The 25,731-nt window shown below is 44.1% G+C and overlaps 1 protein-coding gene across 3 annotated transcripts in view; it reads right to left on the reverse strand.

Annotated features, from left to right (window-relative positions):
• The window catches only part of CAMSAP2 (calmodulin regulated spectrin associated protein family member 2), a 98,581-nt gene continuing 72,850 nt past the window's right edge, over nucleotides 1–25,731 (reverse strand). For all 3 annotated transcript variants that reach the window (XM_033847438.2, XM_033847380.2, XM_033847486.2), the window contains 13 exons: nucleotides 24,897–25,038; nucleotides 24,465–24,604; nucleotides 19,625–19,718; nucleotides 17,499–17,583; nucleotides 14,597–14,679; nucleotides 14,260–14,329; nucleotides 11,792–13,943; nucleotides 8,973–9,109; nucleotides 8,130–8,350; nucleotides 6,075–6,147; nucleotides 5,208–5,323; nucleotides 3,553–3,671; nucleotides 1–2,916 (listed from right to left, as the gene is read on the reverse strand). In XM_033847438.2, the coding sequence (XP_033703329.1) occupies nucleotides 2,611–2,916; nucleotides 3,553–3,671; nucleotides 5,208–5,323; nucleotides 6,075–6,147; nucleotides 8,130–8,350; nucleotides 8,973–9,109; nucleotides 11,792–13,943; nucleotides 14,260–14,329; nucleotides 14,597–14,679; nucleotides 17,499–17,583; nucleotides 19,625–19,718; nucleotides 24,465–24,604; nucleotides 24,897–25,038 (3,738 nt within the window). In that variant the 3' untranslated portion in view covers nucleotides 1–2,610. The remainder of the gene's footprint in view (nucleotides 2,917–3,552; nucleotides 3,672–5,207; nucleotides 5,324–6,074; nucleotides 6,148–8,129; nucleotides 8,351–8,972; nucleotides 9,110–11,791; nucleotides 13,944–14,259; nucleotides 14,330–14,596; nucleotides 14,680–17,498; nucleotides 17,584–19,624; nucleotides 19,719–24,464; nucleotides 24,605–24,896; nucleotides 25,039–25,731) is intronic.

The raw sequence follows: 25,731 nt of genomic DNA on the forward strand, positions 1-25,731 counted from the left end.
TTTGGTGCCATGCTTTTATTCAAATGAAAGGGGAAAAACTACACGGTACCAGGAAGTAGCAAATAGGACAGTCCTTTACAGCACAGCATCGTAAAAAACCTGTAAGCGATGCTCCGGGGCGCACGGTAAGCACACCAGACACTGCACCGCCCGAAGTGCCCATGAAACCACATTAAAAAGCTGAATTCGGCTTTAAAAACAGCCAAATAAAAACGGTTAACAGTCGTTCGAAAGCAAAAGGGAAAAGCCGAGAGGAATGAAAAGCTTTCCAAGGCTGTGTCACGTGGCAGAATCTGACAGGCCGCACTGGTAACCGTTACGGGTCTGTTTGGCAAACGTAACTGAATAATTGTCCTAATAACGTGACCCTCCAATGAAGAGAAGCACCAATGTGTTTCAATAGGGTGGACGGATATCTCCAGACTGTATGAAGTAGCGTAATTTTCATGTGTATAATTTTCAAAACATAATTTAAAAAAGATCTGCAGACTTAAATAGATCCATATTCTTTCCGCATGAAGAAAGCAAAACATACTGAGAGCGAGGAACTTCTGTGGCAACATTCACATTCTACCTTTAGACACTGTGGACATTGCTGGACACACACAAATTTGAGAATAAAGGGTGGTCCTGTCCGGTTTTACATAGTCGGTTCCTCCATTGTCTGGCAGCCAATTTAAAAAAATTTAATGGCCAAGTAATGTCACCAAGAAGATTGCTTTGATGAAGGAAATTTAATTGCTCGAAAAGAACAAATTTAGTAATGTAGAACGCTTATTAATTCTCCTTTTGTCTCTATTATTTACCACATTTTGATTAGATTCACTTACTTGTTTTTTTTTTTTAAAACTAGTCAATCTAAACATGTATTTGACAATCATTTCCTTCTCATTGTGATAGAAACGGTTGTCTGAAAGGTAACATGTGCAGTCCCCCAGTTTAAATCTCCATATATTATATACACAGTATGTATACACTTAAAATACAAGAGTTACATATATCCTGGTCTCTTACATGCAAACAGTAGGTCACAAATAGTTCTGAGCTACACATATATCTTGCACAGGTACTGGAAAAAAATCTGTGAATTTTTTTTTTTTTACAGTTTTAACAAATATACATAAATATAAGGACATAAATTACAGTAAAATATTGACAGCATTTGAGAAAATGTTGACAACCCAGATGCACTGATGCCTAAAGGCCTTATAATAATAGAAAAGTACAGTTCAGGGACATCTCATTCCTACTCTTTTTAAAAAATAAGTAAATACATCATATGAGATATTAGTTATTTCTCTAAACAACTCAGTTAGAGAAATGTATAAATTTTAGTCTCTACTTCCCGTGAAAGAAAACAGACTACACATCTCATATATGCTACAATACTGTCTTTCCCTCTAAGTTTACACGGTTGTCACAACACTGAAACATAACAGGGTCACAGAATCATTCAAGTCTTTTCCTGAGAATGAAGTTTTTCCCCAACTAACCCTCTGGTATACACTGTTAAAGGAACAAAGACCACATAGAGAAGATTTCAAGTGTGTACTTAATCTAAGCTGAACCACTTGAAAAGGATAAAGAAGAAGAAAAACTCAACGTAAGCAAAAGAATGTGAAGCTATTTTAAAATTAAAACGTAGCCCTTTGTACATGTTTAAAAATTCTAAATATAATTTTTTATATCAGTTATAAATATAATGTAAAGACCTCTTGAGAACTCATGGCAGGAAGTCTTACATCCTCTGATTCCGAGACTATTCTCCAAGTGTCCTTCACTTCCGCCAGCTTATAAAGTGACATACTTTCAGAGAGATAGAAAGCCTTTTTGTTAAAAGAACAATCCAAATTATTCTGAGTTGGCCAGAAGTGGTGTAAAGACAGCACTGATTTAATCAGCAACTTCTTATAACATCTTCTTGGTTAAGCTCATGTGGTTTAAGTGAACCTATAGCAGCTCTTCACGACTTCTCCTCTTATTTAATAGAGAAACATTAATACTCGAGTGAATAATAAATATGGAATTGTAAATACTCAGCAGAATAATTCTTGCAAATGCTCTAACACCATTAAAACATGAGGGTTGCTGTAAAGCTAAACACTAGTGTTTCTCTCGGCGTCCTAAGGAAGACGCAAGTTACCTCTGAAGGCCTATTTCCTACTCGCATGATCTCCACGTGAAACAAAATACAAAGGTATCTTGGGACAAACCCCCAGCAGAGAAAAACAGCAAAATAAACCATCTGAAGACAGGCATGTACGTTAAAAAGTTCTTTAAAAAAAAGCAACAAACAAAACACACAATTCGTAATCTTAGCCGTATTTCAACTAGTGTCCATATGAGAACTCAGTGCTTCGATGTATCGAATACCGAGCAGGCGAACCTCCACCTGTGAGCTGGACAGCGCGTCACCGCCTGGCCTATCACCCGTGTGGGTCCTCCTGCACTCCAAACACTGCGGTCTACATTCCAGTTGTCATGACAACAGAGCTGGATGTCCAGTTTCAATTAATAAAAGTCTGTTGGCAATTAGAAAGGTTTTCTATAGGCAGGAAAGATGAAGTGCAAATTTAGCATGAATGTTTTGAAGCGAGTATTTCCCGGTTCCTATGCTTTAGTGGGCAAAAGTTTCTTGGGCGTCACTGGTCTCTTGGTCTGCCATAAATGGCTGTGAATGGTAATGGCATCAACACTGGCAGATAAAGTTTTAGCGGGGATGTGGCTGAACTGTTTCCTGTCAGAATTATATTTGTAAAGGCCCTCGATCATCTTTTTAGTGATAGATTTAGGGCCTATCCCAGTCAGCTTATTAATCTCTTCAGTCTCTGGGCAGTAAGTGTACAAAGACCTGAACTGGCAGCCTGAATCCCGGAACAAGATTAGGAAGTTGTTGGCATCTGACTTCTCCATCTCCTTTAGGATAAGAAACAAAAATAAAAGCCCTTAAACATTTTGCTGAATATAATTTATATAACTGTGTTACATTTCTTGGCCAGTTTTTACGACATGTAATTTAAAATATAAGTTCTTAGTAGCCGAGATGAGGCATGCAATCCACGTCCAGCACACGGGGATTGAGATGTGTGCAGAGACCTTACCGCTGAGGTCCTGTTGGCTGTGCCGGAATTGTAATCCCGGAGGGACTTAAAAGGGCTGCAGGGTCTGCTAACTCTCGGTCTCAGTCAAACTGTCTCTACCACTAACAAGCAGGCACTGGCGATCTCCTTCGCAACAGAGCTTCATTTTAAAAAAGGCAGATCACGTTATCTGCATTTATGAAACGTGAATGAGTGACTCTGGGCAAGAAAATAATTTATAATTTTATATTATCATCTTAAGTCTATGCCTAGTCTTTAATAAAATCTGCGGTCTTCCAGAATCCCGTTTGAAAGTAAACTCGGTCTAACAATGAGAACATAGTTAACAGATCTTTCATATGCTATTGAAATTCTAGGAGTCCCCTGAAGAGCATTTCCTCCTGAACTGAAAGAGAAGACTCCGACAGTTTTACAGTGTTGCCAAGTCTAATTTTCATGCAGACATGCTTACCTCCAGTATCTTTTTCTTCTGACCTTCATTTACTTTTCCAGCCAAACAGCAATGCGCTAAAGCATTTTGTATTATGTGCTTATTGGACTTTGCACTGGGTTCTTTGAAGAGCTTTGGTCCTGTGGCAGAATTTAATAACAGTAGTAAAACAAAAACAGCATTCCTACGTCAGAAATACGACTGTGTTTAAACGATGCGGCTGTCCCTACGCTGATTACACTCTGTGATGGAAAACCACATTCTGTGCCTGAGGGCCTCTGGCTGCTCTGCAGCGGTCAGAGCAGGTCAGAGCACTGCTGCATCCCCAGGGACACCCCTGGGGGCCTTCGCGGGCCTTGCTGTGATCGTCGCACTGCCCGTTTCCCCTCTTTCTCGGGTTTGGTAAGGTGATTGGTGAGCTTAACGCACAATGGGACCGCAAGTAACTTTAGCTTTTAAAAGACAAGAAAAAGCTTCATCTTTTTCTTCTTCCGCACCTCTGGGGTTTTTTCTTAGCATTTTTTTTTTCACAACGGTGTCTGTAAAGCACAGAAACCCTTTCTGCCACTTTGCTGGGACATTCGCGCTCGTGAAGGGCCGTGTGTTGGCAGGCTCCCTCCCCCTCACACTAACTCAGCTCTGCCCCGAAAGGCCCTCGGTAGTGTGCCGAGAAACTGGTTCTTTGGGAAAGAAAAAACATGAGCCCTGACCTTTACCTATTTCTAGAGTAAACTACTCCTACCGTGGCTGACTCAGGGCCAGCAATTGTTCTGCAGCCGCATAATTCCTGGAATTTTACAGTCAGCCCGTGAGCTGGTCTGAGCTGGTCAGGTGCGTGCCGCAGGCCTGCAGCTCTGGGCTCCCAGCGGTGCTGCAACACGGCCATTAAGCTGGCCTTGAAGGCTGACACGCTGCTGAACGGGGCTGTCGTAGAAGCCATAGAACAGGGAGGGAAAGCTCACACCAAGTCAGCCAGCTTTGCCTCCCGGGGCCTTTGGGGGCCACTTCCAGGGCCACACGGATGCAGGCGGGACGCGGGCGGCCTCTGCTCCTCCGCACTTCTCCTGTCCTCCCACCTACCTCTCCAGGGCGCTCACATTTCCTCTCCTGCTTCTTTTCTTTAGTTCTTACCTACTTTCCATTCCATGAGCTTTTCCTTCAATAACACCTCTGCAAACAGAGGCTGGAGGCGGGCCTGACGGGGACGTGCAAGGCTGGGTGCCCTCCTAGACCCAATGCATTCCCATGTCTTCTAGAGCCTCTCAACATTTTTTCAAGACGCACTGTTCCAGATACTGAAATCCCAGCGTTAGAGCAGGGGCTTGGTGGACTCTAGCTGTTCCCAGTACTCAGGACCGATGCACTGCTGAGGGACCCTCTCTAAAACTTCTTCAAACCCAAACCACAACACAGAAACGGCCTGCATTTTTAAGGGAGAAGTAGAGGAACGAGGTGTTAAGTGGTGCTACTACCTTTTAGAAACTTACCTTAATTCTTCTGGGACAAACCATATCACTGAAACCGACTTACCTGAAAGCGACCACCTGCGTTCACTGTTTCGGATCAGTCTTCCGTGTTTAGACCAAGAGGCAAATCAGTGAACCTTTCTTAGCACAGCCTGCGGTTAGTCTCAGCCCCATGTTAAACTGTTTCCCTAAAAATGCACAGGCACTGACCTGTGTACTCTGTTCCAGAAGCCACAGAAGAAGTGGTCGAAGCGTTCTCCCAGTCCTTCTCGCCATTTCTACTGCCACAACGGCTTGGGGACAAGAAGCCTTCTACAGACTCTGATCTAAATAATAAATAACATTTTAATGCCTCAGATAGAGAAAAACATTTGGGGTTCAGAAGGGTATACGTGAGCACCAAACACACTCAACCCAGAGGCTTTAAAACAAGAGGACGGTGATAACTTCGTCTCATTCACAGCTATACATCCAAGTCCTGAGAACTCAGCAGGCACTCCCTAAGTGTCTGCTGAATGACAGAATGAATGGTTTGTCCACATGACAATCGGCAATTAACGCAGTGGGGTGGTGATACAAAGATCAGAGCTCAGAGCTGATGACTGTCCCTAGAAACGCTCTTTTCTGTATATGGGTGTTATAGTATAAAATAATGAAATACTGATTTTTAGCTTCTAAGGTACATATATCCTAGAGAAAGAAAGAGACAGCGTACAAAAGAGATCTTTCCTAAGTCACGAGCAATAATTCCTTACTTTGGAATTATTCTAAAGGGGAAGAAAACTAGAGGCCGGCACTATACCGATGAGGTACTTTCTGTTTTTACCATGATTATATCACAATCGTAGTGGCAACGACTGATGTACAATTACGGTTAATGTCTTATTGGTGTCATAATTCTAAAATTCTGCAGGATAAAAAACTGAAAGATGAACAGACCTCTTTACATATAAATTTCTTTTAACAGAAACCCAAACTCTCCTAGCGAGCAACACTTATAAACATTTGTGACTATGGTCCGTTCACTGGGAAATACAAAGTAACGTTTTCTATGAAAACGCTTACGCTGCAACTTACCTCGGGGTCCTCCTGCCTGAATGCACACTCTCGCTGTCGCCTGTGTTCAGTGACGCCAAAGAAAGGCTAGAGACTGAAAAGACACGATAAATTTGTGATCCTGAATAAAAACAAGATTAGAAATTCAAAAGGAACAACTGGAAAAGAGTCTGCTCATTAGGCAACACCAGCATATGAAAACGGAGCTCACGCAGTTTCTTTTCCTTTTTAGATGCATAATATGCTTGCATGCATGTACGCACAATTTATTCAAAATGAGCAAGGAACTACTTTTGAGAAATAATGAAATAAGTGAGGAATTAAGAGGTACAAACTTCCAGCTGGAAGATAAATGAGTCACGGGGATGAAATGTACAGGGTGGGGAACATAGTCAATAACTGTGTAATATCTTTGTACAGTGACAGGTGGTAACTAGACTAACCCTGGTGATCATTTTGAAACATATGGAAACATCAAATGAATCACTATGTTGTGTAACAGGAACTAACACAGTGTTGTAGGTCAATTATACTTCAACAAACAAACCAACTCATAGATAAAGAGATCAGATTTGTGGTTACCAGAGGTGGGGGGAGGGAGGGGGAACTGGAAGAAGGTGGTGGAAAGGTACAACTTCCAGTTACAAGACAAACAGTCCTGGGGCTGTGATGTACAGCAAGACGATTACGGTTTATAATTTATCTAACACTGCTGTGTGATATATGACACGAAAACTGCTAAGAGTAAATCCTAGGAGTTCTCATCACAAGGAACAAACATGTTTTTCTTTTCCTTTAATGTTGTATCTATACGAGATCAGATGATGGATGTTCGGTAAATTTACTGTGGTCATCATTTCATGATGTATGTAAGTCAGATCATTATACTGTACATCTTAAACTTATACAGTGCTGTATGCTAATTATATCTCAATAAGGCTGGAAGAAAAAAAAAAAGAAATAATGACAAAATTAATTGCTGTTAGGATTTATTCCAGAAACAACGTGGTAATATGAGATATAATACAGTGATTATAAGGAAGAAGTTAACAATAAGAAAAATTAACAAAGAAATCAACAAGAAGAATAAAATATATTTAGGAGTATCTAATTACCAGGTAGAAAATTAATTTATTAATTTCAGCCAATACCGGGTATCAAAAATTTTCACTGACTAGAAAAGGTAGAGTTCTCTTTATTTTTTGAACTGAAGTATAGTTAATTTACAATGTTGTGTTAGTTTCTGGTGTATAGCAAAGTGATTCACTTATATATTATATATATATATATATATATATACACACATTCTTTTTCAGATTCTTTTCCATTATAAGTCTATTACAAGATACTGAATATAGTTCCCTGTGCTGTACAGTAGGTCCTTGTTGGTTCTCTATTTTATATATAGTAGTGTGTACCTGTTAATCCCAAACTCCTACTTTATCTCACCCACCCCGTCCCTTTTCCCCTTTGGTAACCATAAGTTTGTTTTCTATGTCTGTGAGCATTAGAGGTCTCTTTAAACAGTCAATGTTATGTTATTTTCCTTCAGTTTTAGAATTACTCTAGGAATTCTCTAAAATTTTCCATGGCATTTAGTTTTAATAAAGTAAACATTAAAAAAATAAGAATATGCATGTTGAATTTAGAAAAAAATATTATCTCAACTCCAGAAATTATAAATTTGGATTTTTGACCATTTATATCTTAAAGGAGGGACTCATGAACTCCTGATCTTATATTCCTGGTTCTACTGACATGTTCTGTACACATTCCTGGCACACAATGCTTATCCTTCAATTTACCAGTACAGAAAGGGCAGTTAATGATCCAGGGAGCTGACGTCTGCGGGCGAGCTCCCTGCCAGGTTAGTGTTTAAGCTGGATGTTCAGCCCCTGCGTTTGCTCTGTTGGCCATAGGCATGCACACATAATACACTCAAGTCACCGGAAGCATCCTCTGCTCGTTCTGGTTCTGCACACAGGGAGTGTGCAGTTCAGCCCCGAGCACCCCCTGCCAGCGTGACTGCCCGGGCTGCTGTGGCTATGAACAGACTCCTCACAATGCACGTGTTACCTGGAGGACCTTTTATGGGTGTTTTGGGGGATTCAATGTGGTCTCTGTGGATAGACTTCGGCCGCTGCTTTTTCTGCTTTGCTCCCTGAGGCCGAGGTTTGATGACCGTGTCCATGTCTTCCATGAGCTTCAGCTGCTTGCGCCTCAGGTACTCCTGCCGGATGAACTCCCGGCGGGCTCGCTCATCCTCCTTCTTCTGACGTTCTTCCTCGGTTTTACGCCTAGGAAACAAGCGGGTACATTTCTTTGTGCACAACACTGTCAGGTGTGCGCTTACGTGAGAAGGAAGAATGATTCAGCCCCTGGGAAACTGGTTCATTTAAAATGTACTTGAGGGCTTCCCTGGTGGCGCAGTGGTTGAAAGTCCGCCTGCCGATGCAGGGGACGCGGGTTCATGCCCCGGTCTGGGAAGATCCCACATGCCGCAGAGCAGCTAGGCCCGTGAGCCATGGCCGCTCGGCCTGCGCGTCCGGAGCCTGTGCTCCGCAACGGGAGAGGCCACAACAGTGAGAGGCCCGCGTACCGCAAAAAAAAAAAAAAAAAAAAAAAAAAAAAAATGTACTTGAGATCATTTAGGTCACTTAAATATACCATTAATAAGTAAGTACTTAAAAAATGCGTGTGTGTGTGTGTGGAAAATTACTTTCAATTAATGTTTCTGGAGAACTTTAAGATGCCTCAAACTCAGGATAAAAATATGCAACCAAGTAACACTTTGGGAAAATAACTTCTGAAAAGCACCCCAAATCAGCGTCGTCTCTATATTCTGCAAAGGTCCCTAAACACTGTTAACAAGAGTCAGGGGGACACCACCTCCCACGGACCCCGCGCAGCGGCCCCCACCTGGTCTCCTCTTTCTTGTGCTCCATCTCAGCTTCCAGCTGTTGCTTCCGCAGCTGGGTCTCTTTCTCCCTTCTTAATCGTTTCTCCAACAAAGCTGCCCGTTTCATGGCCATATCATTTTCTGCTTTTTGATCATCCTAAGAGTGAATGTCATTGAGAAAGAGGAAACATCTGAGGCACCAATATCCTCACGTTCAATGCTTGTGGCCACATGGAGGGGTCACTCTTAATAACTGAAACTCCAAACTGTCTAGTGAAGCTCACTCCAACCGCACCATAGATGCACATGTTCCAAAATTATGAGGGGAGAAATGAATTAAAGTGGTAATACTTTTATCAAGTAACAGAGGACACCAACTTCTTTGATTACATGTTTTCAAAACTTAGGAAGTTAGCAAAGAACAACATAAAAAGGAAGAAAAAAGACAAAGTTTTTTTGGGCCCTGATAAATAACTGATAGAGTGGAGAGTTTCCCCACAATTTTTAAAACTGCATTTAAATTGTATTTAAATAATGCTTAATATAGAAAACTCAAGTAAAAGCATCAAAAAAATTAGCTACCCAAAGCTGTATCACATAAATGAAGCTATTGCTCCATGATTTTTTTTAAAAAGTTGAGGTCCTGACAGTTTGCTTGCTGGGTTCTGAACTATACCACAGGTTTTCCTTTGAAGAGAAGACGAGCATACTCATACTCCTAACCCCAGAGCTAGTTTATGACCTGTAGGTGTCCTGAGCCTGCCCCAGCTTCTACCTGAACGCTCAGGGAGCTCAGAAGTCAGGAAAGTAACCAGCTGTAGAAGTGGTTCCCTGTCGTAAGGATGCCTTGCTTATTAGTTCAACAAGTGTTTCCTGCGTGTCTAATACATTCACAACATAGTGTCAGACATTACAGATACTAAAATATGAAAAAGATAGGGCACCTTAGGTTAAGGAGCTTCTAGATCCCACGGGGAAGAGGTACAAACAAGGTGCTTTGCACAGAAACCCAGAGAGAGATGAACTCTGAATGGAGAAAGTCAGAAGATACCCTTCAAACAGTCAGTCCAAACATTCACACGTCTGTGTCAAACAAACTACACACACTGCAATTTGCCAGGCACTTTACTATGCTCTGGGGATAAGGAGATGCAGTGTCTCTAGGAGTTCACAGTCTAAGAGAAATCGTAACAGAAGCAGATCACAAGGTAGTTGGAAATTCTGGGTCAGCAGCATTACTATGAGGATGTTTAGGATACAAGAGACCCAGAGGAGAACATATTCACATCTACCCAAGGAATCATGAAAGGCTGCAGCAAACAGATGAGGCCTGAAGTTAGTCTTACAGAACATCCCAAACAGAGTTATGGGGGGAGAGGGTGGACCAACAGGCTTGGATCAGTCTGTGCAAGGCCCCTGAATACATGCTGAGGGGTTTAAGTTTATCCAACAGGCAACTCTAAGAGACTCTGTCGAGTTATGCTACCAAGTGGCAGTGTGACGAATGGGACCATGACAGAGGCAGGGAGCCCCGTGAATGAGCTATGACCACGGTCCAAGGGGGGAGTACTGGGCAGTGAAAACTGAAGTGAGGAAACGAGGGTAGAGATGGACTGTGTGTTTTACACCCAAGGATGCCCCTCTGTTCTCCTTTCTCTGCAGGAGCAGAGGTAGCAAGGTCTCTAAAATTAAACACATCTATTACTGTCTACAGTAGCAGCCTATTAAAAAAAAATAGTAGTTCTACACGGTTAAGAGACAAAATACAACCCACATTCAAATTTCTAAACATTAAAAAGGGCCGAGAGGGCCATCTCTCTATGACCAACTTCAAAGTAAGTTACCAGGTTCCAATATTTAATGATCCTAAGTAAAACTAGCAGTTGTAACCACTTCAGTATTCGCGGGTTTTGACCCCGATAGGACTGCTGTACGTTTCACTTAAAACCTGAAATTATAAACTGTTGCCACTGAGTGCTGTCTTTCTATCTATATTCCCAATTGTGGAGCTATTCAGGATCACAAACTATTTACTTTAGTCCCTTAACTAAAAAGAGAAACATGAGTAGCACACATATACATGTTTCTGATTATAAAGAACCCTGTATTATTCCCTATAGGGAATTTGGAAAAATGTAAAGATGCAAAAAGGGATGACAGGAGAGACATTTTTAAATACTATTAGGCTTTTCTGGTTCTAATACCTATGATAAATTTCAAGATCTTACCATCACGAGGTGATCCTGCTCAGTATTTGTGTTAGTTGGCTGTAGTATTGTTTAAACACATGTCACACCCAACACCGACCCTGAGATTAGGGGTCATAGGCTACACCTTCGCCAATGCTTCTAGAGAAGCTATTTCAATGACAACTGCTCCAATTATGTACTTTTAAATGTTTCACCTTGCACGAGTCTGTCTGGTCAGTTTTCAAAAGATTTTTTAAAAAACAATACATACAAGGGAAGATGGTCAGTATTAAGAAAATAAACTAAAACAGACTCACATGCAATGCCAAGTTATGAGCTTTTTACAAAGTGGCCACTGAACACCTTTTGGAAGAGTGTGAATCACTTGGTTTTCAAAAGGCTTTGGTGAAAGTGAGAGAGTCAGAGGGACAAAAACCGCACGTCTAAACATGTACCACGATGTGATGAAAGGAGGACTGTTCTAGAAACCAGTGTGCCCGAACAGAACCGCAGTCCACCAGGGGCGGGCCAGAACACATTTTAGGGTTAATGGCAGACCTGGAACGAGAAGGGCGGCTGCTAAGGCAGCAAGCGCGCCGACTGAAAACACCCACCGGCGAAGAGGCCTGGGCCACGCGGGTCGGCTTTACCTTAAAGAAGAATCCACAGCATACTTTCTGGTCGTCATCAACTGGTTCTTTATCACTTTCTCCGTCATATTTTTCAACAGATACATCAGCCTTTTCAGGGGCTTTCAAATCTGAGAGGGAGACTTCAATCAGATTAGCACTTTTAGGAGCAGCGGGTGGGAAGGCAGGTCTGCAAGGAGGCTCTGCAGGCTGACTCACGCGGTCCTCGCTCCGGGCGGGCCGCGCCAGGCCCTCGGGAGCCGCAGGGGGCGGAGCCTGCGCCTCCTCGTCCTCCGGGATGTGCCCGTGCTGCTCCCGAGGGCCCGTGGACCCCTCCCCCTCCTCCTCCCCCTCCTCGTCCTCCGCTCCCTCCTTGCGTCCGGACTCCTTCGCTTCCGGCTCTCCGCCGCCCCCCAAGCACACGAAGGACCTGGTCTGAATGGGGACCTGACTCGGGGAGAACCTCCTGAGCCGAGGGAGGCTGTCCACAGAGCGAGGGGGCGTCAGCGTTCGGTGCAAGGGCGTGAGTTTCAATTCATTTGGCCTGGGAGTTCTCTGAGTTTTGACGGAGAAGGAGGCGCTCTTCCTGGCAGCGGGCTGCGGAGACGGGTGGGCAGGGCGGGGGGCTTCGGCCGGCGGCCGGTGGGGCTTCCCTGCGCGGGCCGGCCGGTGCGGAGAGGGCGGGGGTGGGGAGATGACCCAGGCCTGCTGCTCGCGCATGTGCATCAGCAGCTCCTGCTGCAGCGCCAGGCGCTGCATCTCCCGCTGCAGGACGAGCAGGGAGGCGTTGAGCCTCTCGATGGAGCGCGTGTGCTCCAGCAGCTCGCCGTCCTGCGGCGGCTCCTCCGCGGGGCAGGCCGGGCTCCACGGCCCCTCGGGGTCGCCGGGCGCGCTCGGGGACGGCGGCCACCTGCCCACGGGGCTCTCCGTGCCCTCCTTGGGGTCCGCCGGGGACCCGCTCCTCGGCCCGTTCGCCTTCTGTGGCTCCTTCTCCGGCGGCCGCTCCGCGTACACTTTCCCGTCTTCCGCGCCAGCCGCCTCCTCCCGGGGCGGGGAGGGGCCGTCCCCTTTCCTTTTCACCACGGTGAGAAAGGCCGTCCGCCCCATCTTCTGCCTCTGCTTGGTGAACGCGGCCTCCATCTTCTTCTTCTGGGCCTCGATGGCCCGCCGTTTCTCCTCCAGCTTCATCCTGAGATGCACCACCTCGGAGGCCAGCAGCTGCGTGGTGTCCCGGCCGTGCGGAAGGCCCGTGTCCTCTGGGGTCTGTGCCCAGGCCACCACGTGAGGGATGTTGAGCTCCGAGCCCTCCGGCGTGGTCTTCTGAGAACTGCTGCCGCTGCTTTTTCCGTCGGTGTGATTCAGCTTCCTGAACTTCTGTTCGGCAAAGCTGGTCATCTTCACGCCGGAACTGGAGGAGGCGCTGCTACCGGGCTGGGACTTGGTGCTGACGGTGCTGGGACAGGGACTCAAGGCCTCTCTGGGGTTGTAGTCCTGGAGGAATTTGGATGTGTCGTCCACGTCAGAGTCCAGACTCACGGTGTAGTCTCTCAGGGAAGAGTCTTCATCCATAGTTTCCGGAATGTCCTCTGAAGGGACGTGGATCCCCGTGTCCACCTCCGTGTTGTCAGTGACGGGGCTCGAGGCGCCTTTCGTGTCCGCCATGCTCTCGGGACTGGACTGGCTGCGCGGGACGCTGCAGTTCAGGACGCCCATGTCCTGGCTGTGGAGGAAGAAGCCGTTGGCAAGCTGGTCCGGCCGAGGGGTGTGGGCAGGCTGCTCGGTGTCGTGGATTATCTGTAACGCCTCTTCGATGCTGGGGGTCCCGACCTGACTGCCGAACTCATCGAGGAGCACCCTGCTCTGCAGAGCTCCATTCGGAAGCCTGTGAGCCATGTTCTGCTTAGAACCTACTTCGTTTGTGTTTAGGGGCACGTAGGCCGTCAGGTGGCCGTGAGAGCCCACCTGAAGTTCTTCTTCAATGCTTCCTGCTCCCTCCTCCCCATTTACTGGCTTGAAGGACAGATTTTTCCTAATGTTCTTGGATACACGACTGTTGTTCAGAGTAAGTCCTTCATTACTAATAGAACGAGTGATTCCTTGGTTTGGAGTGGATCTCTGTATACTACTTTCTTTATCGAAAGAAATATCAAATGAAACGCCATGCACTGATGATCTAAAAAAAAAATTAAAGAGAAAATCTTTAAATAATCCCAGAAAGGAAACAATCTGATATCACTGAACAGCAACAGTTATTTGAAATTATGCTTCCTTCCTTTCCCATTTCTCATAAGCACATTGTCCTCAAGGCGAGGGTAAGGCTGTCGGGCCACCCGGCACATTTGGCCCCTTTGCTCACTCTATCATCGGCCCACGTTGCCCTTTTCAAATGCAGGTACTAATTAAATTGCAATCTGGCTAACAAGGGGGTGGGGGCGGGGGATGAGCAGTTCTTGAGAAGGTGAGTACACTAAAAGCAAGTCTCTGTGTACCTTTTCTCCTTGGGCCATGTCCCTATGAAGCCGTCAACATAGGACATAGATGAAGACCTTCTTATTCCTCCTTCAAATGCATAAAAGTAAAAGTCATTGAAATCATGTTAAAAAAATTTAACTTACAATAATTTAACAGATTTCACATAAGGTAAGTACATGTGGAGAAATAAAGATCATTTTGTTAAAAGCAAGCATAGAGAAGCAGCCCTTTTACTGTGTCATATGTAACACTTTTTAGAAAAAAGAACTGGATACTTTTATTCACATTTATTCTCAATCATTTTCTAGTTAACCACTTAAATGGCATTTTCCTAGGCTTTTTCAAATACATTACCTGAGGCTGAAGGATGAGCTTGGGGACGTGAGTGTCTAGAAGGCAAATGAGGACGAGAGTGTGTAAGCGCAGCTCCTTCCCCACTGCAACGTAAAATACACGTCAATCAAATGTCATAAAGTGTCTAGCTCTTGCATACAAATTTTAGATACAACAGCTGAAGTCGGAAACAACACTGTCACTTCCGACTCTCCATCCTAAGTGAAAAAAAAAAATAATAAGGAAACATAATATAGTGTTTAAACCAAAGAATGGCGGTGATTATATGTATCTATTCATTTTATGTCTTTTAGCCCAAGAGCTTGAAACACTACTTTCATGTACAGCTCAACGTCCTTATGAAACAAGATACGGCACATTATTTTCATTTTACAAATAGAAAGACTGAGAATTAAAGTAAAGTCGTCAACTTGCAGTATTCTGGTCGAATCTCAATCTCTAAAAGTACAGGAATGATGAATCCTTGTGAAAGAGCCTGGCACCCCCTGCTCGCGGGCAGTCTGCATGTCTTTAACATTTACATTTCTTCTGATTTAACTCCACCCTGTTCCAGTTAATGCAGCGGATCACACAGTCTACTTCTCAGTTTCTGACGACATTTGGCTACAATTTAGTTTTTCTTTTTCTACGTTTTCAGTCCACCACGGCCTACCTTGTAGCAGGTGGAACTAAGCATCCCGACCCCAATGGGCTGAGCCTAAGCTGGGAGCAGGACGCCGTGACCTCTGCAGCCCTCTGCGACCACACTACCTCTCGGCTAATGCAAACTGCGAAGGTGGACAAGCAGCTAAAGGATACAAAGGTAAGCCACAATGCTGCGTTCTTATTATTTAATGAAAGCTTAATTCACGAGCTTTCCAGAAGCAACAACGCCCGGAGCACGTGCACACCTTCGCTGTCGCTTAGCTCCCACAGCCCCCGCCCCTGCCCCGCACATCAGTTTCCTCTCACTGGCGTCCTGGGTCGTTTCCTGGGAAACCCGGGGAGAGGACCCCACGCTGCTCCCTGTCTCGTCCGTCTCTCTCATCCCCGCTCCAGTAGCCTTTCCGCAACCTCTACCCTTCCTACATCTACAACAGGAGCATAATCCTGAAGAGATGCAAGTTCAGTTATTAAAATAGGTTCACTCTTTTCTTCTTCCCCAAGAAATGGCTAAACCGTGGTACCTTCCTACAGTTGCCTTACTTCACGCCTGCACAGAGGATTTTGATGTGGGGTGATTCCCATACAGGTTAGTAGCCAAGCGTGTGCAGTAGCTGCTACCAACGTCTGGCTTTGCTGTCTTCTTCCTTTGGCTTTTTTTCCTCGTAAGGTCACCATTCAGGTGCGATAACATTTGTAAATGTGGCTGCATTATTCCCAGGAAGAGCAGAAATCCTTGAATCCTTCCCCAAAAGTTCTACAATGGGAGAACTACAAATGGACCATATGGAAACTCATAGAAATGAAAGGATTACACAATGACTCTTCAAGGAAAAGGATTCAGACATCCATCTGGTTATAGGAAGTTCTTCTGCTGGGAGAAAGGAAAAAGGTAGCCACTCAGATATCTGAGAGACAGAGAAGGAATGAGCCTTCCAGAGAATCTTAAGACATTTCCCAGTGTCAGAAAGGTGGAAGGTCGTCCACTCAAGTTCCTAGAAATAATAATCATGGAATAACCTAGTCTTTAGCTGGAAAGTTTCAGAGGTTTTAAAGATTTAACAGTACAAGAGTTACGACCCGGAATACTGAGTGTTTTCTAAATTTTCAGGGAAGGAAATGCCACTATCCAACCGACCCAGGAAAGCACTGAGGAAGCAGCGTGTACAAAGAAGTTTCCGACGGGATAAAACAGAGACGCTCCTGGATCAGCCACACTCTAACCTAATCCCTTTGTGGTAAATCTCAGGGGTGGTTACGAAATAGAAAACTTAGTGGAAGTAAGAAAATTTATAGGAGTCAATCAGAGGGTAAGGGAAGGAAAATGCCTGCTTAATCTGAAGGAAATACTTAGCGAGATGAGAAGTGCACAGCGCTAAGAAGCCCTACCGAAGGCAGTAAGAGTAATATAAGGGTTCTGTCCGTGCTCATTAGCACACAGTGGAGAGAGAAACTTCTTAGATGTGAGGAGGGGGTGACAACTTCAGTACAAGTTCATATTTCATGCAGAAAGATTCAATTTCTTACTCATAATTTTTAAAATGTATTTTTAATAGATCTGCTTGAATTTCTAAAAAAATCCCCAAATACATCCGTTTTAAACTTAAAATAAAAATCAGGTAAGTTAGGGAGCCCAAAGTCAATACACATTTTAGGTTCTAGTAAATACGCATTAAAAGTGCTTATAGGATCTGCTGAAAGACAGTTTTAAACAAATTAATGTCTCTATCACATACTTGGGTCAGAAGTCAGGATTACCCGGCTATTAAATGTTTACTTTGCTTCCAGTTCAGTTCCTGATACTAAGAACTAAAGCATGAGATAAAGATTCAACAGGACAATAAATATTCCACTGTGCTCTATGAATAGCTACAGTAACCAGCAAACAAAACAGTAGGGAAAACTGCCTCAAAGATTAAAAAATTATTAAAAAATGGAAAATTAAAAAATCTCCCCCTGGCCTAAGAGCTACCTGTCGTTTAAGCATCATATAATCTCAATTATAAACAAGTTATGCAGCAAAAGTTTAGTTTTAGGCCGATTACTTGGACTTTCCCACCTTTCAGTGCGATTCGTAAAAGCCTATCTATGAAACATTCATTTCAGTGTAAAATTTCAATTACGGTGATGTTAAAACAGGCTTTAATAGGGTAAGTTAATTGAAACGTACTTAGTTCAAAGTCCAACTGAAACTTTAAAAGCTCTAATGTAATAAGATTTTGATTTCCTGAGTGAATGGAAGCAATGTTCTGGACTCTACCTTGGGGTGAAGTCAGAGCTGTCCAAGGCGTTTCTCTGGGCAGCAGTTAAGACAGGATCTGAGGGCAGATCGTCCACAGGTTCAGCTACAGGAAAGGAAAAAAACCCTCAGAATTACATAGTTAGCATGTTTCCAACACTGCTTCAGGAATTATGAGCCACAAATAAATGTTTAAGTTTAACCACAATTTTCCTTACTACTTATAGAGAAATCTTAGCATATTTAATTTTCTCCTTAAATAATTTTCAAAAGGACAGATTTTCTTTAAACTGTTCTTGGAAGTGTTCTGGCTTAAAAAATCCATTTGACTGGGGCTTCCCTGGTGGCACAGCGGTTAAGAATCCGCCTGCCAATGCAGGGGACACAGGTTTCAGCCTTGGTCTGGGAAGATCCCACACACCAAGGAGCAACTAAGCCCGTGCACCACAACTACTGAGCCTGTGCTCTAGAGCCCGCAAGCCACAACTACTGAGCCCACGTGCCACAACTACTGAAGCCCACGCGCCCTAAAGCCTGTGCTCTGAAGCAAGAGAAGCCACCGCAATAAGAAGCCCGCGCACCGCAAAAAAGAGTAGCCCCCACTCGCCACAACTAGAGAAAGCCCGCGCGCAGCAACAAAGACCCAACGCAGCCAAAAATAAATAAATGAATTTTAAAAAATCCACTTGATTAAGGCTAATTGGGAAAAAAAGGCTTAATATAAGATAAATAAACGTATTTAAAACAAAAATAAACGAGTGTCTAATTTTGCTAAAAGCTTTCACAGAACTTCAGTTACACATGGTCACTTTTACATCTATGAAATAGTTGGTATTTTGGTAATCAATTAGAGACAGAATTTCATTGGTTAGTAATTAAAACCACGGGTATAGTTTACATTTTTGTAAATAACGCTCATTTATTTTTTGCTTTGGAGGCCTAATATAACAGCTGTTGAATATTTTGAATAGTGGGCTTCACAGATGAGATCACACAAAGCGACGTACATGAAAACTCCACGTTAACGGTGAAAAGCTGTACAGTATCGTTTGTGGTAACTACTGAAGACACCTGGCTTTACGCAGTGGCTTTCGGGAAGGGCCTCGGCTGCTCTCTAGGTCTGCCTCGTTACACGACAGCTCGGCCCTAAGCAGCTCGGAAGCACAACAGGTTAAACACTCATTTCCTGCATGTTTTACAGAATTTGGCCTGGGACGCAGTGGGCCAGCCGACTGAAGGCAGCTCCTTCTACTCACCAGAGTGGTATCGCCCTCCCACGTCCCTTACCCACTGCCGCCTGAGTACGCAGTTTTCCCTCCTTCTTGATCTCTTGCTCTTCTTTAATATTTTTTGAGGGAAGGGGTGGGGATGGGGAGAAATAAGGGAAAATACAAAAATGGGGCACCAAGGAAAGCAGCTAGCTAGCTGGGAGGCACAGTAATCCCACTTCGTGCTGGGCAGACCGCTGGCAGCAGGAAGAACCCAGAGTTACGACGGGGGCAAGTTCTCTAGTGGGCCCACACTTATCATGTGGAATTGATTTTCCCCTACAGAAATTAAACTCTGGTCTTATAATGGAAGCTGATGGAAAATTTGTTCTGCTTTAGAGAAAATACAGAGAGATTTTTTTTTCTTCATTTCCAGAGATCTTTACAGTAACTTACCCCTTTATTTCTTACCAGTGTCCTTATTATGAGCAATCAATAGATCGTGGTACCGTAACAATCACAAAACCTACTAGGGTTAAGAATAAATATAACAAGCCCCTATATGGTTTAAGGGCAAGCTCAAATTACAGTTTAAAGCCAAGCCATAATTTGAGTGGCTTCTGGGCAACAATGTTAAAACTCAGACTCTGACAGGGAACAAAAAGCTAGGGATGGGGGTAAAAGATGCAAAGAGAGGAAAGTGGGAAACAGTTAAAGCTACAAGTTCCACAGCATAAGCCGTGGAATGCAGGGCTATTCTCGCCACCCCCTTTGCCTCCCCTACACCATGTCTGTCACGGAGAATTTAGTGGCTTTGAACGCTGAGAGAGAATTTATCAAGGCTAGCCTAGGACACAGCAACAGGCTTCCCTGTAAAAGAATAACCAGGTGAGGCTATCTGAACGCTCCATCCTGCTTGTTTACGGGAACATTGATCACCTCCTTGCGGACGAGCATCGCGGGGCTGGACGAAGGAGGGCTTCACGACCTCAAACCACCAGAAGAGCTCCGCCATGAACACCAGGTAGTTACTCTGTGCGAGAGGCAAGAAGTTAGGAGAGAAAGCAGGTAACGCCCGACCAGAAAGCAATGACAGGGAGTTACCTATTAAAACACAGCTCGAAATAGCATTCACCCATCAAAATCTGTGATTTTTTTTTAAAGAAATGATAAAGCTTATAATCCCTAAGGCTGTGCTGTGGGTTACCTTCTCAGAAGCTTTCCATTCTCAGTTATATTCCTTTCTCCTGGATGTTTATTCTTCTCCTCAGCTGAGTCCTTCCTGCTTGGCTTTTACACGTGCTCAAACCTCTGCCACTGAACGCAGCCGAAACCGGCACGCGATCCTTCACCCTCCGGCATGCGCCCACGTGGCCTGCTCATCGCTTCGGACTTCTGTAACACCGGCTTCTCCCACAACCTGCTCTCGGCCCTCCTCTCCCTAATCCACTCCAGTCTGGCACTCAGGCGCCCTCGCTCTGAGCCAGCATTTGCTCAGGTCACCAATGTCTGTGTCACTAAATGAAACAGATTTTTTTCGTCTTCGTTGCCCCCAAGCCCTCAGCAGCATTCGATACCCCTGATGTCTGAAAACTGCCGCCCACACCCACCAGCTATCGAACGGCCCCCAAAGGCACAACTGCACTTGCACATGCACTTTCTGTTTCTCTCACTGTGCCAGTCGTCTTCCCCACAAGTCTGATCAGATCCCACCCTTATTTCCCTGAATGGCAGCCACCTTCCCGGCGCACAAAGCAAACCTGGGAGTCACCGCGACACCGGCCTCTTTCTCCCCTCATACCCGATTCACCGCCGAGGCCTGCAGGTTCTGCGCCTCAACAGCCCTGGAATCCACCCACTTCTCTCCACCTGCATCGTCACTACCCTCACTCAAACTGTTTCCGCCTCTTGGTCAGCACACGGTCATTTCTTCTTCGGCTTATGAAGCCAAATTTTTCAAAATGCAACGCCCCTTCCCCCGCTCACCCTTGCCCTTGGGAGACTGACTATAGTTTACAAGCGGGTACCTGATGGGGTCCCTTTTCAGTTTCCCCAGCTTCATCTAATACCATAGTCTCCAGGGTTCCTCATCTTACCCATCAGACTATATGGTCAAAAGGACAAAGCTGTGCTCACCACTACATCTTCAGTGTTTAAGACAGTGCCTGGTACATAATAGATGTCCAATAAATATGTATTGAATGAACATAGAAATGAATGAATAAACATATTATAAGAAAGGCCAGTCACTGGCAAAGCATCGAAATGTTGATACGGAATATCTCTGGGTAGTACGATGATTGTGATTTATAGTTTTTCTTTATACTTATAGTATACTTTCTAAAACCAAAGTATAAAATTATATCTAAAGCATTGGTGCTAGGTTCCAGCTCTACTGGTACAGTTCACTGAAAGCTATGTGTATCTTTTGGAAAAACACTGTTGAAGTACCCCATAATTGTCTGTTGATAGGAAATTAATTACTATCTTAAGGACCCTGAAGCTCAACATCACTAATCATCAGGGAAACGCAAATCAAAACCACAAGGAGATACCGGCTCACACCTGTCAGAATGGCCATCGTCAAAAAGATAAGCGATAACAAGCGCTGATGAGGGTGTGGAGAAAAGGGAACCCTTGTGCATTGTTGGTGGGGATGTAAAATGGTGCAGCCACTATGGAAAACGGCATGCAGGCTCCTCAAAAAATTAAAAATAGAACCACCCTATGATCCAGCAATCCTATCTGGGTACATAAGCAAAGAAAATGAAAACAGATCTCTTGAAGAGATATCTGCACTTCCATGTTCACTGCAGCCAAGACATGGAGACGACTCGAGTGTCCACCAGCAGATGAATGGATGAAGATGTGGTGTACGTGCAGCCACGAGAAACAAGGGAGGTCTGCCATTTGCAACCACACAGACGGATCTCGAGGGCACTGTGTGAAGTGAAATAGGTCAGACGGAGAAACACAGATGCTGTACGGCATCACTTGTACGGGAAATCTGAAACAGCCAGACCCACAGAAACAGAGAACAGAGCGGTGGTTCCCAGGGACTGGGGTAGGGGAAATGCGGGAGTACTGGTCAAGGGTGCAAACTCCCAATTATAAAATGAATACGTTCTGGGGATCAAATAACTATAGTTAACGGTAACTGTATTATATACAGGAGAATAGCTGAAAGAGTAGATCTTAAATGTTCACAACAAAACTGGTAATTATGTGACGTGATGAGGGTGCTGACTGATACTATGGTGATAATCGTTCTGCTGTATAGAAGTGAATCAAATCAACACGCTGTACACCTTAAACTTATACGATGTTATATGTCAATTATGCAAAAAATTTATTTTAAGCACCTTGGTAAGATAACTGTCCTAATAACATAATTGTAATGTGTCTGGCCACTAGATGTCAGCGTAGTAAGAAATAATTTTCCCAGTAACTAGTTTATGAAGAGAATGTCTTTCTGAATTTACGATGATTAAACAGCAATAAATCTGTCACCATGTTCCTGGAATGGTACCAGATTAATTTCATTTAAGAGCTCTTCTTTCCTTCTTTCAGTTAAGACAGTCATGCAGCTGTACATTAACGTTCTTAAACACTGTAAATGATATCAAAGAATACAAACATACGGAACATAGAATAAAAAGTAAAAGTGCGCTTTAACTCCTCTCCCTCAAATCCTACTACTGCAGTCAGAAGAAACCACTGTTAACAGTTCCGTGTTCATCTCTCTACAGACCTCTTCCCACGCCTCTGTATGTGTGTAGATGTGCACACAAACAGAAAAAGGATTTTTAAAACATATGTAAATTGCATCATGCCGCACATAAGGCGTGCTCCCCGCACGCTTCCCTTAGTAACTCCCAGCGAGCTTTCCGCCTCAGTAAGATACCCCTGCCTCCTTCAAACAGCTGCTTTACAAGACGTTTCAAGTGTGGCCCTCCCAAGGTGAACTGCTGCCAACTCTTCACCACCACGAACAATCCTTATACGTCCTTCTGTGCACTCTGAATGTGGTTAGACAACGCCCATCTGCCCTCTAAAAAGAGCACACCGGTTTACAAGTCCGCCACGAGGGGAAAAGAGGGCTCGCTCCCTACTCCCCACAAACAGCTGTTACTCAAGTTAACAAATGACAAGGCGGCCAGCACCATGGACCGAGCAACCTCTTGCGGGCTTAGAGCCTTAAAATACTCATTTGAGGTCAAAACTGTGGTTCTAATAATTTAGCAGAGAACACGGAAAGTGACCAAAGTCTTCTCTGCAGATAAGTATCTATTTTTAAAGTGCCTGATTGAAGAAAATGTCTTTGTATCCGGATCATGCCCAGACTAAGTTGATCTAAACATCAGGGATATATGTTATTTATTGGAAGTCCAAGGTATACAACTTAAGCAAATGTAACCTTACAATTCAATGTATTTAACGAGGTCATTTTTCTTCTTTGAGATCTCAGTAAAAGTATTTAAAATTTTTAATAGGAAGCGCCAGAAAAAGTATTAAGATAAATATGAAAATATCTCCTAACTTCCATTTTGGTAAAAACGGCAAAGTGTAAACATTCAAAATCAGTCCAGGTTTTTCTTGTGATGTGCTGGACAGTGGGGAGTGAGCGCTATTCTGGTCAACAGGGGCAGTGGCTTATTCTGGAAACGCCGTTGCCCCTGGCTCCGTCAATCTGCCTCACGGTAACCGAGGAACGGGTACAGGAAAAAGAGAGAGGCCGGAGAACAAGAATTTAAAGCGTCACGAGGCACTAGCATTGCGCTGGGAGGGGTCCTTTGGCAGCTTCTATGAAGGTGGGCATCGCAGGTGCAATTAGGACTGACATAAAGCTGTCCCTCTCGGACGTCAAACAAATCGATTGTAAGATCATTTACTCCTAAAGCCTTTAAACAGAAGTGTTAACTTCAGGCAGGTGTACGAGAGCCGTGAGCTGCAGCTGCCGGTGCCAACAAGGGCAGTGTTCCCACCATGAAGTTCTGGAACCTGTAGCTCAGAAGCCATCACGCCTTAGACACGCGTCTGTCTTCACCACTAGAAAGAACGCCCTGAAAGGACGGGGGGGGGGGGGGGGGGGGGGGGGGGGTGGGGGGGGGTGTGTGGGATGTGTCTTTGTGTTGTCTGCTGAGTTATCCCAACCACCTAGAACACTATGAGGCGCTCAATAAACACTTCTTGAAAGAAAGGCACTAAGCAACGGCCCCGAAGCTAAGAGGTCATGTGATGTCCTGAAGCAAGGGACAAGTGTATGGCTAGTAAATGCGATGACTTCCTAAAAGGTTCATTTCCAGGTAACTGTAATATTTCCTTCCCTCTTCCTTTCCCAAGGCTTTGCCTCAAGTTCTGGGACCTGAGGGCCCCTTCTTCCCAGACAGAGTCCACAGTCCTGCTGAGTGTCCCGAGCGGCCACACCTCCTGCACGCTCCCCACAAGCGGCAGCAGCCCTCCAGGACCCAGAAACGCTTACTGGCTCGTCCGCTGTTTTACTAACAACATCAGAACAATGGTTTAATTCTGTACTATGACATTAAGTTTAGCTTTGCGCTACAAAAGAAACCTGTAGCTAACAGTGTAGGTTTTTAAGAAATAAGAAATAAAATAAAATCAGCAGAAAAATCAAACAAAAACGATTTTTTCAAGAGTTCTTTTGCCTGAAATTACAGTTAATTTCGTAAGCTTAAAGCAGCTATACTGTTTATGTACCTGGTTATATGTTTTTTCAGCAAACTTGAACAAACAAAGGGGAAGAGGATGGTTGAAATACCTTTATGGAGGAAGCGGCGTACAGCATGTCTTCCAGGGCGAAATGGCAACACTGGTTCAAATATTCTTGGCAAAATTCTTGAATCAGCTGCAGATTATAGAGGCTATCAGCCAATGACATGGTTTCTTTCAAGCAAATATCTTCAAACAGGAAAAGAGCCAGGGTTAATTCTGATAATGTACATTTCATGTTCATTTTGTTCATACCTTAATACAGATACACAACTACGTAGAATCTGTCTGACCCACACATGTAACGGCAGTGATCACTACACAGAGGCTTAGAGACCAAGCACTCCTTCGCTCAACCACTTCCTAGAATTATACATAAATGTTCTTCTTAAAAGAAGCCGTCATTACTTATTAAATTTACTGTCTTAAATATTTCTTACCATCTATCCGCAGTTTCGAGACATTTCAGTGGAACACTTACCTTCTAATCTGACGACACCAGGACAGTAAAAATGAATAAGGGCAGCTAACGCACAGCCATCCGAGCCGTCTTTCAACAAATTTTCTACCAACGGAATGCAAGGCAGTTGCTTAAGCAATGTCTGCTCTTTCCTGTAACGAGCCTACATTTAAAAAAAAAAAAAAAAGATGAAAATGAATAAGTACTAAGCAACATACAGGAAAAAGACAGTATTGTAGATTCCAATGTATCAGTAATAAAATATAAGTCAAGAGAAATGAGAACTACTCACCAACATCCTTCTTTTCTAAACATTACCTAGACCTCACTTTACCAACAGCACTTTGGTTCTGAAGCCAAGTACTTAACGTAACATTACAGCGCTCATTTACGTGAAATTCACTTAGCCTAATTTACACGTGAAAGCATCACAAAATGGATTTTGACCATTTGTTATCCAAATCATCAGTTCTGCTCTTTTGCAGATGATGAAATTCTTTCACTTTAAGGGTAGACTTCACTTAGACCACACGTTCTCACATGGAAAGAGTGAGACTCGAGCTGAAAGAACGAGGAGAGGCATCAGAGTTGGGAGAGCGGGCAGAGGAATGTGAAACCATTCTTAAAGGAAATGTGGCGAGAAGAAACATCACTTTAGGAACTGGAATAATATCCAATACCACGAAGATATTCTGGCTCCTCATCTGAATGCTGAGACGATGCAAATAAAGTGTAACGACTTGGCAACTGAAAAACACCCTCCTGGTTGAGGTCGCATTAACCAATAACAGAGCAAGTACGAGGGTTTCTGCTCCCTCGCAGAAAAACAGATGAAATTCTTGTTTTCTAAAGACTG

The sequence above is a fragment of the Tursiops truncatus genome, chromosome 1 (genome assembly GCF_011762595.2).
Source record: "Tursiops truncatus isolate mTurTru1 chromosome 1, mTurTru1.mat.Y, whole genome shotgun sequence".
NCBI lineage: Eukaryota > Metazoa > Chordata > Mammalia > Artiodactyla > Delphinidae > Tursiops > Tursiops truncatus.